At 41.7% G+C, this 17,021-nt stretch overlaps 2 protein-coding genes across 2 annotated transcripts in view; both read left to right on the forward strand.

Annotated features, from left to right (window-relative positions):
- Positions 1-6,638, forward strand: part of LOC106805440 (WD repeat and FYVE domain-containing protein 2-like) — a gene marked incomplete in the record, with an annotated part of 11,532 nt that extends 4,894 nt beyond the window's left edge. Inside the window, 10 exon segments of the mRNA XM_014807019.1 lie at positions 587-660; positions 963-1,017; positions 1,339-1,489; positions 1,846-1,958; positions 2,172-2,298; positions 2,472-2,577; positions 3,000-3,101; positions 3,499-3,629; positions 4,012-4,120; positions 4,553-6,638. Of these exon segments, the coding sequence (XP_014662505.1) occupies positions 587-660; positions 963-1,017; positions 1,339-1,489; positions 1,846-1,958; positions 2,172-2,298; positions 2,472-2,577; positions 3,000-3,101; positions 3,499-3,629; positions 4,012-4,120; positions 4,553-4,585 (1,001 nt within the window).
- Positions 6,639-7,091: 453 nt separating this feature from the next.
- Positions 7,092-10,599, forward strand: LOC106805417 (lys-63-specific deubiquitinase BRCC36-like). The gene is made up of 3 exons (XM_014806988.1): positions 7,092-7,336; positions 9,358-9,529; positions 9,773-10,599. Exons 1-3 carry the CDS (start codon positions 7,182-7,184, stop codon positions 10,238-10,240), a joined length of 795 nt encoding a protein of 264 aa, XP_014662474.1. The 5' UTR covers positions 7,092-7,181; the 3' UTR covers positions 10,241-10,599.
- Positions 10,600-17,021: the final 6,422 nt, after the last annotated feature.

Below are 17,021 nucleotides of genomic sequence, written 5' to 3' on the forward strand. Positions count from 1 at the left end.
AACTACATAATAAGAAGAGGTATCGATACACAGTAAAGTGTGATGAGATTTTGGATGTTCAGCGCTAGTGACGATGTAATTTTTATTGGATTTCACTAAATCAATCATAGGTAAATACGAGTATAAATATGTTGAATTTCTCTTGTTCTTAGCCAGTCATACTCCTCTTCATCTACTCCTGATAACATGTTAATATAGCGAAGTCATTAAAGTTACACAGCTGTATCTTTATTACTGTACTACCGGTATACTAAAGCCTAGCTATCATAGATTTTAGATCTGTATTAGTAGTATCCTAGATATATGCTCTGAGCGCGAACGCGGTGGCGGGAGGGGGCACTTGATTCAGTTGCCAGTGAGTTTATCAGAAGAATACCCGGCTACAGTACACGTCAGTTGAGCGCTGTCGCTCTGCGGCACTAGTTATATCAAACTGCTGCCAATATATTGAAAGCATGTCACTCAAGTGCTTTAAAGGCCAGGAACGTTTGCGTGGTCGTTTGAGTTAATTGTTTGCTGATCGAGATTGAAAACTTATTTTGTTTAGGGAGATGTAATGCTAATGATTTTGCTTAACTATTTGTAGCGATACCAACATCTCTTAGCTACAATATGGAGACCAGAAGACTGTTTGTAGGGATGGAGAATGGCACAATATCCGTATGTAGAATCTTGTATTTGGAATGTCAAAACCAGATGGTCAACACAATGTTTTAATTAGATGTGTGATCTCGGTTGCACTAAAATATGTGCTATGCAATATAATCATTACGTCTTTGTTTCTCTGATGAAGTTTTCAAGATTACTTGAAGATAACTTAGAGACAGGTAACATAACCATCAGGAGTAGATAATAGGGAAATTATTTTCTTATCCCTATATCCATAGATAATATCCCTATTATCTACTCCTGATAACCATAGTAGTATTTGATTTTTGATTTTTAGTATTTTTTCATTGTAGGAGTTTAGCCTTTCTGAAGACTATAACAGAATATCACACCAAAGAGATTATTTAGGTATGTCAGTACTGCAAGTTGCATAGATGGCTTCATTACTGGGTTTATCATTTAGAGTGTCTGTATAATCCAACAACAAGATGTATCTTAGAATAATGTCAGCTGATTACATTTTATCTTATAAAATAATTTAGTTTTGAAATAAATCCACCTGTGGGTAGAAACTATATCACTCCAGTAAAATGTTCGAATAATCTGAAAATTTACTCGATTTTAAATTATGTACATATTGAATCAGAGGTGCTGCGATTTTGAGCGATATTTTTGATGTGTAACTGAAATGATACATTTCACAGTGAGTGTCACATTGTTACATTGCAGCTCATCAGAGCAATGTTACGCAAGTGCACTTTGTGTTGCCGTGTGAGTGGGTGCTAAGCTGTGGGCGCGACAAGTACTTCACGTGGCATTGCTCCGAGACGGGACGAAGACTGGGCGGCTTCCAAGCAAATTCGTGGTGCACGGCATTGGAGTATCCTTCCAGCGGTTATTAAGCGGGCGAACTGGAACGTGACTTGTCCTTTTACACATGTTGCATCATTGCTGTGTCTCTATGTGTGCTTTTCATCTTGTTTCATATTTTGTAACCCATGAACGTGAATTCCATTCTATTCAGTTCTGTTTTGTTCTGTTATATTCTATTATATTATGTTTCCATTACCATTCTATTCTATTCTGATCTAGCCTGTCATATCCTATTCTATCCCATTCTATTCTATGCAGTTTGCTGTTGATGTGTGTTTGTGAGCTGTGTAAGAAATTGTTTGGTTGATCAGAACAAAAGTTTAAATGAAGTGCTATATTAGTAAGATTCCTTAATGCCTTCAGCTTTGATATTCAAACCAAGCATGCATTTATCGGGGACCTGTCGGGAGCTATCACGGTCTTGAAAGTTGACAATAATGACTATGTATACATCACAACACTAAAGGGACATTCAGGCAAATATACAAATTATTAGAAACATGTAACAACAGCAAGTATTTGCTTGGATAATAAGGCTTTTATATGATAAATCTAAATTTTATTACATGCAATTAATTGGATTAATATATATATATATATTAATTTAATAGTTTATAGTTAAATATGACGATGCTGAACATGTGGTGAGATAAACCAGTTGAATGATAGATATCTATTCATTGTTGCAGGCAGTATCAGGTGCTTAGCTTGGGATCCTGTAAAAAGACTCCTTTGCTCGGGAAGCTTCGACCAGTTGGTCATAGTGTGGGACATCGGAGGACAAAAGGGAACTGCATTTGAACTACAGGGACATCAGTGAGTGTCGTTACCAGTATAGTGTGTCACTTGGCTATGAAGTCTAGTAGGATGCAACTACCATGCCATGTAAGAGGGCTAACATGTAAAGCATCAGCCAGTCCCAGTGATTGCTGTGAATTTTCAATGGGAAAGTGTAGATATTTTGCTCACGTTCTCCACTTGATTTGCAGTCAGAAGGTGACCGGGCTGAGCTATGCTACTGGTACACAGCAGCTGTTTTCCGCTGCTGAGGATTGTATAATCATCACCTGGGACATGACCTTGCAGAGGAATGAGGTATTATTCCCAATATATACCTCACCTCACCCCATACCCTGCACAATTACGTTTTCGTGGTATTATTTTAATGGATAAGTTGAGGGAAATGAGTTAGTGAACAGGTTGTTGCACCTCGGTTGGTTATAAAAGTAAACATCTTGGTAATGTGGGGCATTTTTATTGTGAAGTATATTCTATATATATTAACATTGTAGCATTTGTTAGCCACTATTTGCAATATTTAAAAAAAAAGTTGCAAAATGTTCATACTTGTGATATCGTGTTTACGTAAAAATAATTGAGTCTGTAGCCTTACTTCAGTGTCATTTAGTGCCTAAGGTCAAGTGCCATTTCATTTAAAAAAAACTGGCTAGGCTGTGTTTCTGCGTAAAATTACCTTTTAAGAAAAACCACGAATTCCATCTTGTTTTCATCTGCAGACGCCGGATTGGTTGGACAGTGACACCTGCCAGAAATGTGGTGAGCCATTCTTCTGGAATGTTAAAGACATGTGGGATAGGAAAACCATTGGGGTCAGACAGGTAAATGATCCTATGTTAGTGCCACTATGACATTACAATAGCCTTGACCCCCTCTATTGTCTTCCTGCAAGCTTCAGAATTTGGGCCCATTTGACTTCAGAAGCTGGTTATATTTTGCTAGACATAACAGGTCTGTGCGCTGTTTACTGGTGGTGTAAGTAACCTTACCAACGCTCATGCAGCCACTTAAAAACTGCGAAGGGCAAGCACTGTCTCTTTTGGAAAAGTAAAAGCTTTACTATAGTATAAAATAAATCGGCACTGGAGCTAACTTTGCTTGTTATTTGCATGTATAAATATCAGTATGGGATTAATAATATTATGTAAGTAAATCCTTTTCTAGGAAGTTGATCAAAGTGTGGGTGTGAGAAAGTAATTCAGCTGCGCTTCTTTTCAGCACCATTGCCGCAAGTGTGGGCGTGCGGTATGTGACAAGTGCAGTGCACATCGGTCACGTTTGCCGCTGCTAGGTCACGAGTTTGAAGTCAGGGTGTGTGACGACTGCGTTAGATCGTTATCAGAAGATGAGTAAGTATAGGGAATGTAATCTGTAACCCTGATAAATGTTATATTAGAAGTAAGTAACATAATCTTACTGAGAAAAAAGTAAAAATATAAAAGGTGTGTACAAAATTGGTAACAGAGTCTGACCTAATAAAAATTGGGTAAGTAGTAGAGTAACAGGTAATGTAATGTTTTCTATGATGAGATGGGTGAGTAATAGGTAATTAACATTGTCTAACCTAACGTGAACCCTATGCAAGGCACAAGGGGGTCTGAGAGTTGGCGTAGATATATAATTTGATATGCAATTCCTCGAAGTAATGACAATATTACAAAGATTCGCTGGGATGTCATTAAAGTTGCTTGTTAGCACTCACATGCACTGCATGGTATTTTTATTTCTCAGCAAAAAGTCACATGCGCTCTTCCACGATGCAAGACATCACGTTGTGTGTATGAACTTGGACGAAACAACTGGGCGTCTAGTGACAGCTGGGACAGACTCGGTTATCAAGGTCAGTGAATGTTACATGTAACGCAGCCACGTTGGAATTGATGCCACAATTGAGCTATGTGATGGCAGCTTCATTATAATCTTTCAAAGTGTGTTTGTGTTATCACTACATCTGTAGAATGTCAAGCATGCCTGCATATATATATATGCTGGCCTGTAAGTGTAAGCTAACAGTATGTTGCCCAGTATAAGAGACTTGGGTTACTGGTACATGTCTACAATAACTTGCATCCTTACATGCATCACTCTAGTGATTTTTTTTTCCATCCGTACTAAATTTAAATGCTGTACATCGTGTCCGTAAAGTACATGTTAAATTGGCATTTATCTTATATAGTATACTATTGTAGCAGATATATCCCTCATAGTATAATGCAGCTATTCTTGAAACTGTATCGTGTTTATGTCAGATGTGTGATTTCTTTGATTGCAGATATGGGATGTCTCGCATATGGTTAATCCATGAGGAGATGTGGCTTTGCAATGATCAGTACTGTGCGGGAAGCATCATGTGACAGCAAGACCTGCTGGAGTTGCGTGCCTCGGGTGAGACACCAACGTGATGAGACATTGAGACGTCACATCGATACGCAGGCGCGCATTAAGGCGCATGCTTGCAGACGTCTAATGGCAGTTAGAAAATGTCATGTAATAGTAATGTGTATAACATCTTATGTAATCGTGTAGCATGGTTGTTCGTGTATGACGCCGAGTAACTGCACATATACAAATAGCTTTAATATAAAATACCACACGTGTTGTAGGTTGCCAACAAGTCCAAACAGGTATTTCAGTTTGGCTTTGCTTCAAGAAAGCATAAAAATGTCACCGTACTTATGTTATAAACAGTAACAAATGCTACTACTGGGCTGAATTTCATTATTGGATTTGTAACACACAGGGTGAATGCCATATTCCAGAAAAATATTCACAAATAGGCACCACATAGCTTGGCTTGTATTTCACTGTAAATACTTGATGTGATACATGCAAAAGTCTCATGCTTCTGCTGCTGTTATGAAGGTGGGATCTGGCAGGTCTGAGCAGCTATGACCTCTGAGGCACGTTTGTTTCACCAAGTAGGCTTGTGTTGTTTGACTGTCCTGGTTTTCACATATATATATATATATACCAGGTATAAGGACATGTGGGGTGGATCTCTACACTCGTCCTAATATTTATTACCATAAAATACAGTTACATAGTGTGGTATAAAACTGACATGACATTTTCATCACTTAATCATCAGTGACACGTGCAACCTTCTAATGGCCTGTTATGTCACTATATAGCAACCATTTAGCTATAATTTTATACTGTGGCATCCCCATGTTAACAGTTGCAGCTGTTAACGGAATTAAGTGATAGAATACTTTCGCATTTATATATATGCGTGCTTTGACTATATTCTTAAACACAGCATGATGCAGAGACCTGTTGACTAATCAGATATATATGATGCCACAATCAACCTTGTATTGTAACACTCAATCTTATTAATAGCGAAATTACAGCGAATGTACTCATTGGTTTTCATTATGAATGTGCATTACTTGAAAGTGCAAGTAATGGTTAATTGTCTCTAATATAATGTGCAGGAAGTGTACTAGCAGCTCCATTATAACACTTCACGTATACTGCTGTGATTGATAGTATCTGAGTCAGACATTATAATGGAGATAAACTAGATTTACATTACGTACTATAGTCGCATGCAAGCTGCATATTCTATCCCGACTTGTTTGTATTGACATGAACCTATGCTTAGTTAATCATGCTTCCCCGGTACAGGAATTATGTCAGATTGTCTGGTCGACATACGGATGTCTAGTGATTTTATTTATAGTTCAAACATGTTTAGGCTATTTTTATTTAATGGTGTAAATTTATAAGTTTTAATTTAATATACAAAGAGAGCAGCAAACATGATCACATTGTATGGGCATCACGATTGTTTTGATGTCAAGAAAATTATACAGATTTTATTGGAAACGTTGAGAAATTTACCATGCTACATTAAACAAAGTTCAAATGTTATGTCATGATATCACGCTTCGTATCTGCTATGAGAATGACAGCATTTCTTTCAGTACCCTATCCTACTCTTCCGATTTTATCTCTCACCCTCTATATCTCCTGTTCTACCTTACCGGCACCCTTCTGATCCTATCTTTCTTATACACTAATCTTTAGACTTTTTCAGACAACACAATCATTTTATTTGCCCTGGTTATTTTAATGTAACTGTAAGTCTTCCCTATGTGTACACGTGTTTGTAGGTGGAAAAGGAATCTGTCATAGTAATTGCGGATATGAATTTTATGTTGTAAGGGTTGTTTTAAATATAATACTGTAGGGTCAAAACGCAGTTTAAGATTTATTATCCCGTCATTAGAAAACTGCTTTGAAGAGTTTGGAATATTAAGCTGCATCACACATTCCGTATTTTGTAAAAAAAAAGCGAGTTGTTGGTTGATAGTTGAATCAATAAAATAAACATTTCGTTGGTCAATATAAAACCTTGTCTTGTGTCATTTACTGTGATTTACACAAGTCAACGATAGATATTCCCTAAAATGTGTGCGTGCGTGTGTGAATCGTGCCTCATGGGTTGAAGTGTACGGCTTTGTCTTGAATATCTCTTAAATCAATACATACATCACTCAGTGATAGTGTTCTCAGGGATATCCATAGAAATATATAGAAACACTATATATTATTTCTATGGGTGTACCTCACTGATCTCTATAAATAACTGTTATTTATAGAGATCAGTGGTGTACCTATGGTCGTAATTTCGTATTATATTTGGCGAGTTTTAGACGAATATTTCCACTAGATGGCGCTGAATTTCAATAACTTCAGCGCCGTCTTTTGGTGATGTGTTAGACTGGCTCCGTTCTCTGTGCTTTATTAGTAGTTTAGTGTAGAATAGCATAGATTGTCAATATGTAAAGACGGTGCCCATCTACTGATTTTTGACTACTTGGCTTGATACAGTTTGTTGTCACTATTTTTGTTCTTACTCCACGGATTAACTCAATGAGTTACAACTACTAAATATGACTGTATCATGCGTAAAACTATCGTCAGATGCCTTTATGGTGTGTCTTACACACGCGCTATCAACAGAGAACGAAGAGGTGATGGGTCTATGTATTGGGGAAGTCGACGAAAACAGAGTGTCTCATATTTCTGCAGTGATGCTGCTTCGTAGGTATGACATTCTGGGTTCTCTGTGTTTGAAAGGCTGAGCCGGATGCGTGCACACCTTAATGTGGTACCGTAAATTGTGCACCGAAAATTTGTATAGTCTAACGTTATTCCAGAGAGACCGGGTACAAGATGGCGTTGCGCAAAAGATACGTTGTTCCCCGACCGCCGAGAGCGGTTAAGCGGCGCACTTCCGCGGGACTGGGCGCACGCGACCGCGCGGTGTTGTATGTAGCATCTCGCGCTGCCCGCTATACGAATTCGCGCGCCGAAGGAGGGCGGGCGCGCGAATCCGTATAACGGGAAGCGTAACATCGCACAGTTTTCGTCACACGTACACCGGCTTGACTACGGCGGCCTTGGGGGGGAGCCGGGTCAATAAGGTATCTATATAATATACATGCATCAATGCTGCCGCAGCCAGGCACACAGGCACTTGCAGCATTTCAATAAAATATAATGCTAAATAAATACGAAATGTATTTACTACGAAAGTCACCACGAAGTCTACCGAGAATGTCAACGCTAGCCAGCCGATTACGGCTCGAGCGGGCAGCGTAACATCGTGCAGTTTTTGGGACACGTACACCGGCTCGGCTACGGCCGACTTATGATTATGATTATTAAAAACTCATTATTGCATGAATTCAGATACGAATACATGTACTGACATGTACAACACATCTGATAAAAGCGTGACGACTTGTTATTTTATGTTATTTAAATAATAAGCCGCTCGCGCCGTCCCGCGGCGCAAAAACTCCCCGAGCCAGCGTTTGTTGGAGATAGCATTTTGACCGTGCCCGGCTACGTGCGCGCGGGGGGGAGGAGGTGGGCTGGAATGTCGTGCTCCGCCGTCTTCGTAAAAACATGTGCATATATATATTTGTGTGTCAGTGTGGTGGCGTATTTCTGTATGTCGCGCATATTGTCACCTGGCGTAACTAACAATTGTCACCTAGTCACGTCATGCACGACTTACACGAAGTTGTCGGCAATAATAGGTGAAACACAGTAGAGTTTTATGATAGAGAACTATGAACATTCACAGTTTCGTACTAAATAGATATCGTTTTTATTTAGCATTATCGCCGTAGGCGTATTCGTTAAACGCGTATGCTGAAAAGCCGCGACCGCAAAAACTCGGCGAGCTGCGAGTCACGCCGTCAGCCAGGCGCCACGGGCAGCGCGGGGGGAGGAGGGGGGCTGTTCGTAAAAACATGTCTGATTGACATGACGCTTTGTTCGGCAACGGACGACGTACGCAGCCAGGCACGCGGCGGCGGCGGTTTTGGATATAGCATCTAGACCGTGCCCGCCCGCGTGCAGCGCCATACCAGACTTGGTTAAAACCTCTGTGATAGACATAACGCTATACTCGGCAGTAGCCCACGTCATTGCGTAGCGGCGAATGAGTGACAGCATTTCTTGGGGTTTCTAGTAGGAGCCACTATGTGTTACCCGTAAGGCGCGCCATCGCCAAAAATTTTTAGGGGCCGTTTGGAGATGGCCTCTAGCCGTCGATGGCGAAATGTCGGTTGGATTCCGCCCCGTTTTCGCGGAGTTCGTTTTCAGGCCCCTGTCTAAGATATCTGTCTAAGTGGACAAAAAGCGGGCGGCGTATTCGCTGTGGGGGAGCGGCTTCGCCGCGCGCTGTGCGCTGCGCGCAACTACCGGGTCCGCATGTCCGTCTAGGTTGGCAATACAAGAGCCCCGATAGAATCAATCATTCAATGGTCCACTGTTTCTCACTGTGTAACACTGAATTCAAATAAATGTATACACTTCTCGCTTTATTAAAATCTTACATTACAAAGCACTTATCAATACCATGCACTATCAACTTCTTATTTTATCCTTTTTCCTATGAAAATATCACAGCATTAACTTTTCCAAACTTCATCAGAACAAATTAGGTGTAATCTTGCCTTGAATATGCACTGGCCGGCAATGATGTAATTGGTTGTTGTGACTTACCACTTGATTCACTCGAAAAAACTTAAGTCTTGTCTATCTGTTTTTTAGATCTGACAAGAGGAAGGATAGGGTGGAAATTTCACCGGAGCAGTTGTCAAATGCCGCGATACATGCTGAAATCCTGACTGCCGAACTCAAGCGACCGATGAGAGTCCTGGGTTGGTACCATTCCCACCCACACATTACAGTCTGGCCATCACACGTGGACGTTAGAACACAGGTATTATTTCTATTGTATTATAGTTAGTATATATATATATATATATATCGTGTATTTGTCTGTCTCTTCTTTCTGTCTGCCTGTTTGCTGTCTGTCTGTCTGCCAGCTTGCCTTCCCACCTGCCTGTCTCGTTTATACTATTAATCAGATCTAATAAACCCATGACAGGCGATGTACCAGCTCATGGACGAGTGCTTCGTGGGCCTCATATTCTAATAATCAGATCTAATAAACCCGTGACAGGCGATGTACCAGCTCATGGACGAGTGCTTCGTGGGCCTCATATTCTCGACGTTCAACGAGGACAAGAAGAGCAAGCAGCAGCGCATCCAGGTCACGTGCTTTCAGTCGACCAATCACAGCCCGGAGGGCGAGCCGCCGATGTACGAGCGCATCGAGGTGCCGCTGCAGGTGGCGCCCTCCAGCCACATCAGCCGCGAGAGCATGCAGTCGCTCGTCACGCTTCCCGGCATTCTCACGGAGGAGGAGTCGGAGGCATACACGAGCACGTTCGCTAGCAAGGACCTCGACCTCGTCACGCGGCTACACAACAGCGCCGTCTTCACCAAGTCCATCTGCCACATGATGGAGGTGCTGACGGGCCCGCTCATGCAGAGCCTCGAGAACCGGTGCGAACACGACAAGAGGCTAGCCGCGCAGCTGCTCACGAGAAAACAAGAGCTGGAGCGTCAACTCGAAGAGCTGTCCTGACCGGGAGCGCCGCGACCTTGATCGACTCGAGGAGCTGTCTTAACCGGGAGGACGTCGCGACCTTGATCGTACAAAGACCGGCGGAGAAAGACCGGCTATATTTTTTTAGTAGATTTCTGGTCGGGTATTGATCAGTGTTGTCGGAATTATCGAGAGTAAGATGATAATAATGTGATCTGTTATTATAGAGGTAGATCTGTAATTATATATGTGTAAAAATTTTGATAGATTTATGCTGCCGTTTCTCATTGCTTGTGGCTTACAAAGTAGATTGAAGTAACAGTATGAACATGCATAACTATTGTTTACTGACTTGTTAGACGTTCATATTCATCACAAGACTAAGTGTTAAAATGGATTAAATTTTCGTTCACAATTCAGTTACAGATAGCAAAGAAATCTCGACCAAATTATTATAACTTTGCTTATATTGTTAATATATTTTGGTTTATTTTGAAATTACCTTGGACATTTTTATAATTGGAGCATAAAATATTCATGGCCGCTAGAAAGTGGGTTGTAGTTTTAATTTTGGTCGGCTACTGCAGGCATTTCAGTTCATGTTGTGATCATACACAGCTATGGTAACGGTTTATTTCTGTCGTGGTATTTCTACTGAAACACTGTAATCCTTGTTTCTATCATATCTGCGGTTGTATATCGATTCGCATAGCCTGAAATTCATCTTTCATGTAATCCTGATGTAATGAACCTTGTAAAAGTGTTATGCGTAAATGTTCTCACTAGATGGCACCACGAGTTGGTTCCATGGTTCCACGTCTAGTTCCACGTCTAGTTCCACGCAAATCCAGATAGACTTCTTATCTCTCGATCTTTGGTTCTACCATATGTTCCACAGAGATCGGAACTTAGTCAGCGTATTTCGTGCAGTTCCGTGCACTAGTCTTTGCTGAAGACCAGTGACTGATGAAATGGTCGTATGCTAATAGTTTTTAAGCCACATGCAGGCTTATTGTTTTTAAGGTTGGTTAATGGATCTGGCTATTCGGGCCACGAGAAATATGCGGCTGTTCATAGCGACCGGTAGTCAGCAAGTTTAGATCGGCTCTAAAAAAATCTGGCTTTATGAATCTAGCTGAGGCGCCTTACAGACGGCATTTGTAGAGAGCTTGCCTACGTAAGGTAGCCTACGCTACAATGATACATGTAACTCTAGATTCATTCCGGCTCACATTCCCTGATCGCCCATGTCAAACCATACATATAACCAGTCAAACATATAGATGATGTAATACAGTAATGCTGAAGGGGTCGTTGTCGTATCAGGTACTACATATATGTACCCGAGGTACATATTATATGTATACACAAAGTGTACCAGACTTGTACTACAGAAGTGTACCCTAACCCTAACCCTAACCCTAAACATACCTCATATAAAAATATAAACATATATATTATGTATGTATGTATGTGTTTATGTGTGTGTGTGTGTGTGTGTGCGTGCGTGCGTGCGTGCGTGCGTGCGTGCGTGCGTGTATGTATGCATGCATGACTGGGAACCTTTAGATCGGTATTTCCCTGCAAATAATTAAAAAAAAAAATCATTCCGTGCCCCCCCTTTAATATAGGTTTGTGAGTGCAGCTCGGGTGCAGCTGATCTAGCTCCCCAAAGTATCTCCAGGTACTGTTTAGTAAGCTGAACTATAGTAATATTACCAATAAGGCTGCTGCCAACCCTAAACCCCAGGAGAGTTTTCAAGAGCTCCTCCTGCATGTCATGTGAGGTTTCTGTTGCCTTTACGTTAAACCTGTTACGTTTAATCATATTAAAAAAACGTTTTCTATGGTTTTCATAACAAAAAAAACTAAACAACCTAAAACTACCTCGGCTACATATATGTAGTACCTGATACGACAACGACCCTTCGTGCTACAGTAATCATTATCTATGGTATTAAAGTCCAAGTACCAGGTCTTAAGGAAAGAAACTGTAGTAAAAAATTTATAATATTTCGTATAACTGAAATAACGAATTGTGAATAAGTGTATATTGAGTTGTGTTTGAATGCAACATCCTATGGCTGAGAGGGTCTATGTCCCCCAGGGTACTGCCGGAACGTACCCTGGGTAAGGTCCGGTATACCGGAACGTACCCTGGGTAAGGTCCGGTATACCGGAACGTACCCTGGTACTATCTAATATGCCGGACCGTACCTCGCCTACTCCACTAACGCGTCCCAACTGCATGCACTGCACAGTGCACCTTCGTACATTGAGCCCATGAGCGAGAGCGCCATCTGTCGTGGAGTTTGTAACGAGTCTAGGGAGTCGCCTACGCCTACTCCCTAACCCTAACCCTAATCCTAATCCTAACCCTAACCATATCAAGTAGTGACCAGGATACGTTCCGGTATACCGGACCGTACCCAGGGTACGTTCCGGCAGTACCCTGGGGGGGCATAGACCCTATGAGCCATACGCGCTTACGATCAGTCTTTTATGTCATGAAACTCCTGTTATTGTTTGTATTAGTATACCTTTTTGGCGCGGAGGTGTGATATTATAGGTTTATTTAAGATGAAAATTGTAAATGAATGCTCCGTGCTTGTCTTAAAAAGTTTTAAATAAAAAAAATCAAGCGTAGACAAACCGGAATTTTTCTTGTATCTAAAACAGACTTGTGTTCGCTATCAGTACTCAGTGCTCACTGTACCTTTGTACACCCACTGTCCTTGCGACTATGGCTCCTGTTTTCTGGTGACTGCAGTGAGTACTACATGTAATGCTTTTTGTGTAAAAAATGCACACTAGAGACGTTATTGAGTCCTGCCCGCGGGCGAGGAGTTAATTCCTCCACACAAAGGCGCCACCCTATCAGATTATGATGCATTCAGCAGAGACGAGGAGCACAGATGCGAGCAGGTGCTCGCAAGGAAGATTCTCTTTCGAAAAGCTCTCTCTCTCCCAAAGTACTGGCCCTCTTTGAGCTCTCCGCTTTGTTGCATTACACGTATGTATAGAATGCCTAGCATTAGTCCCAAACTCATGCTATAAGTACGGGTGTCTTACTCAACCGAGTTAGTACGTGGTACGGGTCGATTGGTTCACATGTTGGACTGTATTTCTGCGCTTTTTCTTCGCATTTCTGTGTTACAATTAAATAAGTTAAATAATATTACCCCGCTCATGAGAACTCTGCGCGTAATGTGCGAATGTAAGTCACTATAGCTGGTTCTTCCAAACAATAACCAATACGTTGCTGCAGCACCACTGCTGCGGTGACTAGTATATAGGGCCCTACTTACTCAGCACATTAAGCCATCGGCGGTTGCCCTGCTTTCAGGGGATTGAGCATATTCTTTCTGATAGAGCTCTTTAGGATACTCCCTAGTAATTCATAATTTATTCGTCTATGAATCTCAATTTTACGGCGATATATTTTTCCGCCAATGTGCTACTGTTGGACTTGAGTGAAGATGTCGATGTGCCCCCATGCGGCCCTCCCCCCAGTTGAAGCTCCTACTGTTAGTTTAATTGTTGGTAATCGCATGGAATCAGAAGTACCCGAATAGAGATATTCATGTGCTCCTGATGGATCCAAATACAAGCTCGGGTAAATTTTAATAAAGTCAATCGACTGTTTTCATCCACTATACTTCAGTTACATCAGAAGTAGATAAATAGGGAATCTATTCCCTATTATCTACTTCTGGTTACATGTAACTCATTTCAAGAGCAGTTATTCACGATCTCGGTAGGTTAGGGAGAGCTGCATCAATAGAAGATCCGCCGTAAACGGTAACCTACTTTAGATGACATTTTGGCCTCCAGGTCAGAGCCTGATACCCACTGGGTGCAGCAGCTACCGCCCCCCCCCCCACACCCCTTCGTCCACACACACGCACACACACATATACCGCCCCCCCCCCCACACCCCTTCGTCCCACAAGGGAAGCTTAGCTACCCCGAGTCGGGAACCTTATCTGGAATTAACATCATGATAGATTGATGCACCAGGGGTCAGGCTGAAGTCCTTCTAGGTCCTAGACGCTTCTGCTTTGTATTTAATATAATAATTAGATATAATGAAACTTTCGATGAGAAAAACTCTTGAAGAATTATGGGATAATAACGCCGGTCTTCCCTTCGACTATACTGTCTATTGGGAATGAGATTATACGAGCGATAAATTAAGGGCAGCGACCCAATCTAGCTATCAAAGCTTTATATGTACAAATAAAGGTTAATCACTATTGCTAAAGACAATAATTATAAGGCTATATAACACTGTTCATATAAATCGCCGACGACAGCGTTGTATGCAGCAAAATATCAAGGGGATAGTATGTTGGATAGCCACAAGGTGGTTTTTAAGCCCAAATACTTTTATATGTGTGATTTATTATTTATATGTGTATGGATATAAATAGGTCATTTATAACTCTTTAATATTAACTTAGTGATGCTCTGAAGGGCCCGATTGAGGTCCTTATTTGCAGGTCCTAGATGCTTTTATTTTGTAATTATATATAGAAGTTCCAACAAGTACAGAAAATAAAAAAAGGACATAAAATTAAATGTTTCTGTACATCGTATATTTATTATTTACATACCTCACAAGTTAGAATACCTCTGTATATACAACAAAATATTATACTGGTAACAAAATTATTACAACTTTTTACATTTAACACATCGTTTGATTTTGTTCAATATTGCAACAGCACGCATCACACGTAAGACGGTATTACATACATACATATATATACTAAAAAAATATACCACTGCTAATAGTGGCATATATCTGACGCTGCTAACTAGTAATGAAAGTCTATTAAATTAGGCACTCGGAAGCGTTAGCTAATGTAAGATGATAGTGACCAACCGGTGGACGCCGAAAACCAGCAACAATGGCTGATGCGCGCGTCACGTGTCAACTCGATCACCAATCAAATTGTCTGCAGAAACATGCGAGATCAATAGTTATTAATACCTGCGCACACATAACCACCGTTACCAGATTCTGCTAAACGTATAAAGGTAATCTACCTGATACGATGAACAAACACGAACAAGTCCGTACAAACAAGATAAGTTGAGAGAGTTAGATTGACAAACATGATCTATGATCTCTACATAATGCGAACACGCCTATTACACCTATTTCATCACCAGACATTTTGCTTTGTAAGGAACTAGTCACTGTGTTTCCGAAATTTACATGAATATATACGCACATTGCCGCGACGCATTCCTAAATTAGCAAACGCGTAGTTAACCTTAAAAGACGAATAGCTATAACTTCGTGCGTGCAAAGCTGGCTTTAACAAACGCGCATAGCTGACTTCTCGGACACATACCAAACTTTGCAGACACAGCTAACTTTTCAGACACACATTTTTCTGTACGCCAGGCTTCCGCCGACAGCAGTTAGTGGGTCACGTGACAACCAGCCAAGAGCCATATCTCCACGCGACGTGTCCGCGCGCACCTGCACGTAAGGATGCAGGCTAACCCGCCCGCGTACGGTCCAATGGTGTGCCGGTCGATATTAGTGCCGCACAGTGGAACCACGGAGTGGCATGTCGCCCTAATCACACAGCCCGTCGGCTCGTGTAATTATAAAAGAATGGGTGATACGTTACCATTTGCTTGCACCAACTGGACATTTAGCCTCCGCTGTCTAATTGAACAGAGCGCAGTGTCTGACAAATGCTTCGGAGGCGCGCGACACTCGGCTCGACAACTTAGCATGACATTCCCGTGCAGTGTCACATATGTGAATGGTCTTCTTTTTCCCATCGGTCACGGCGCTATTCTAGCTGTCATTCGGCCACGACAATTCTATACACGCATGGACGCAATTGAGACTAGCAATTCAGACACGGCGCCGGTGGCGGCGCTGCAATAATCCGTTTCTAATTGAGCAGTTTGAGTGATTACTGTTTAATTACAAGCTCGAAACGCACAGACTACAAAGCGCAAAATCCGTGCTACTTGTCGGTCCGAGATTTCAAGTTTTGGTTATATATATATATATATATATATATACACACACACACCAACGCACAGCAACAGGGCTGAAGGTTGACTCGATAGCTGACGGCAATTCAAATCATGATTATTGCTAACAACGTAAGTACACACCCGGATTCTGAATGCGCGCGGTTGTGAGTGACTTTTCAGGTTAAGGACATTTTAGCGGTTAGGAACCAGTAAAAGGTTGAGAGTAATGATTACGAGCAAACGTCGCGCCATTCAGCGCTGGCGAGAAAAACACGTTCCGACGCGTGTACGGTTCAAATGGTTGACAAATGGCAGTAGACGGTTTCTGTGGGGGTACCTCCTGGATTTCTAAATCAGGTTTGCTAAGTGGGCGGCCGCGATAAGCGTGTTCGCAAATAATTACGGTATATGAACTGTGAAAAATATTCGGCGAAAGAGACGAACTACGTCGCGAACAGGTGTAATGCACACGGTGGCTGTAGCCCGACGACCAGGCTCTGAATGCTTGACATCCACTGTGTGTGCGTAACTACGGATAAGTTGGACAATACGTTCGTATACGAGGTGCATTGTGTAAATGCTAAACAACCGAGAACACTGTCATCTCTATTCACGGTCACATACATTAAAATAATCATACACCTGGGTGGGTGCGCGCAAGGGAGTTACAATACCGGAATAGCGCACGCACGTATGCACTCACACACTCCCTCACGCGCGCATGTAGTGTGTGTGTGTGTGTGTGTGTGTGTGTGTGTGTGTGTGTGTGTGTGTGTGTGTGTGTGTGTGAGTGTGCGTGCGTGCGGTGTGT

This window comes from Priapulus caudatus, unplaced genomic scaffold, assembly GCF_000485595.1.
Source record: "Priapulus caudatus unplaced genomic scaffold, Priapulus_caudatus-5.0.1 Scaffold113, whole genome shotgun sequence".
Lineage (NCBI taxonomy): Eukaryota > Metazoa > Priapulida > Priapulimorpha > Priapulimorphida > Priapulidae > Priapulus > Priapulus caudatus.

Coding starts and splice junctions, on each gene's coding strand:
- LOC106805417 (XM_014806988.1), top strand. CDS start 7,182: ATGACTGTATCATGCGTAAAACTATCGTCAGATGCCTTTATGGTGTGT. Junction 7,337..9,357: donor GCAGTGATGCTGCTTCGTAG/GTATGACATTCT, acceptor TCTGTTTTTTAG/ATCTGACAAGAGGAAGGATA. Junction 9,530..9,772: donor ACGTGGACGTTAGAACACAG/GTATTATTTCTA, acceptor AACCCGTGACAG/GCGATGTACCAGCTCATGGA.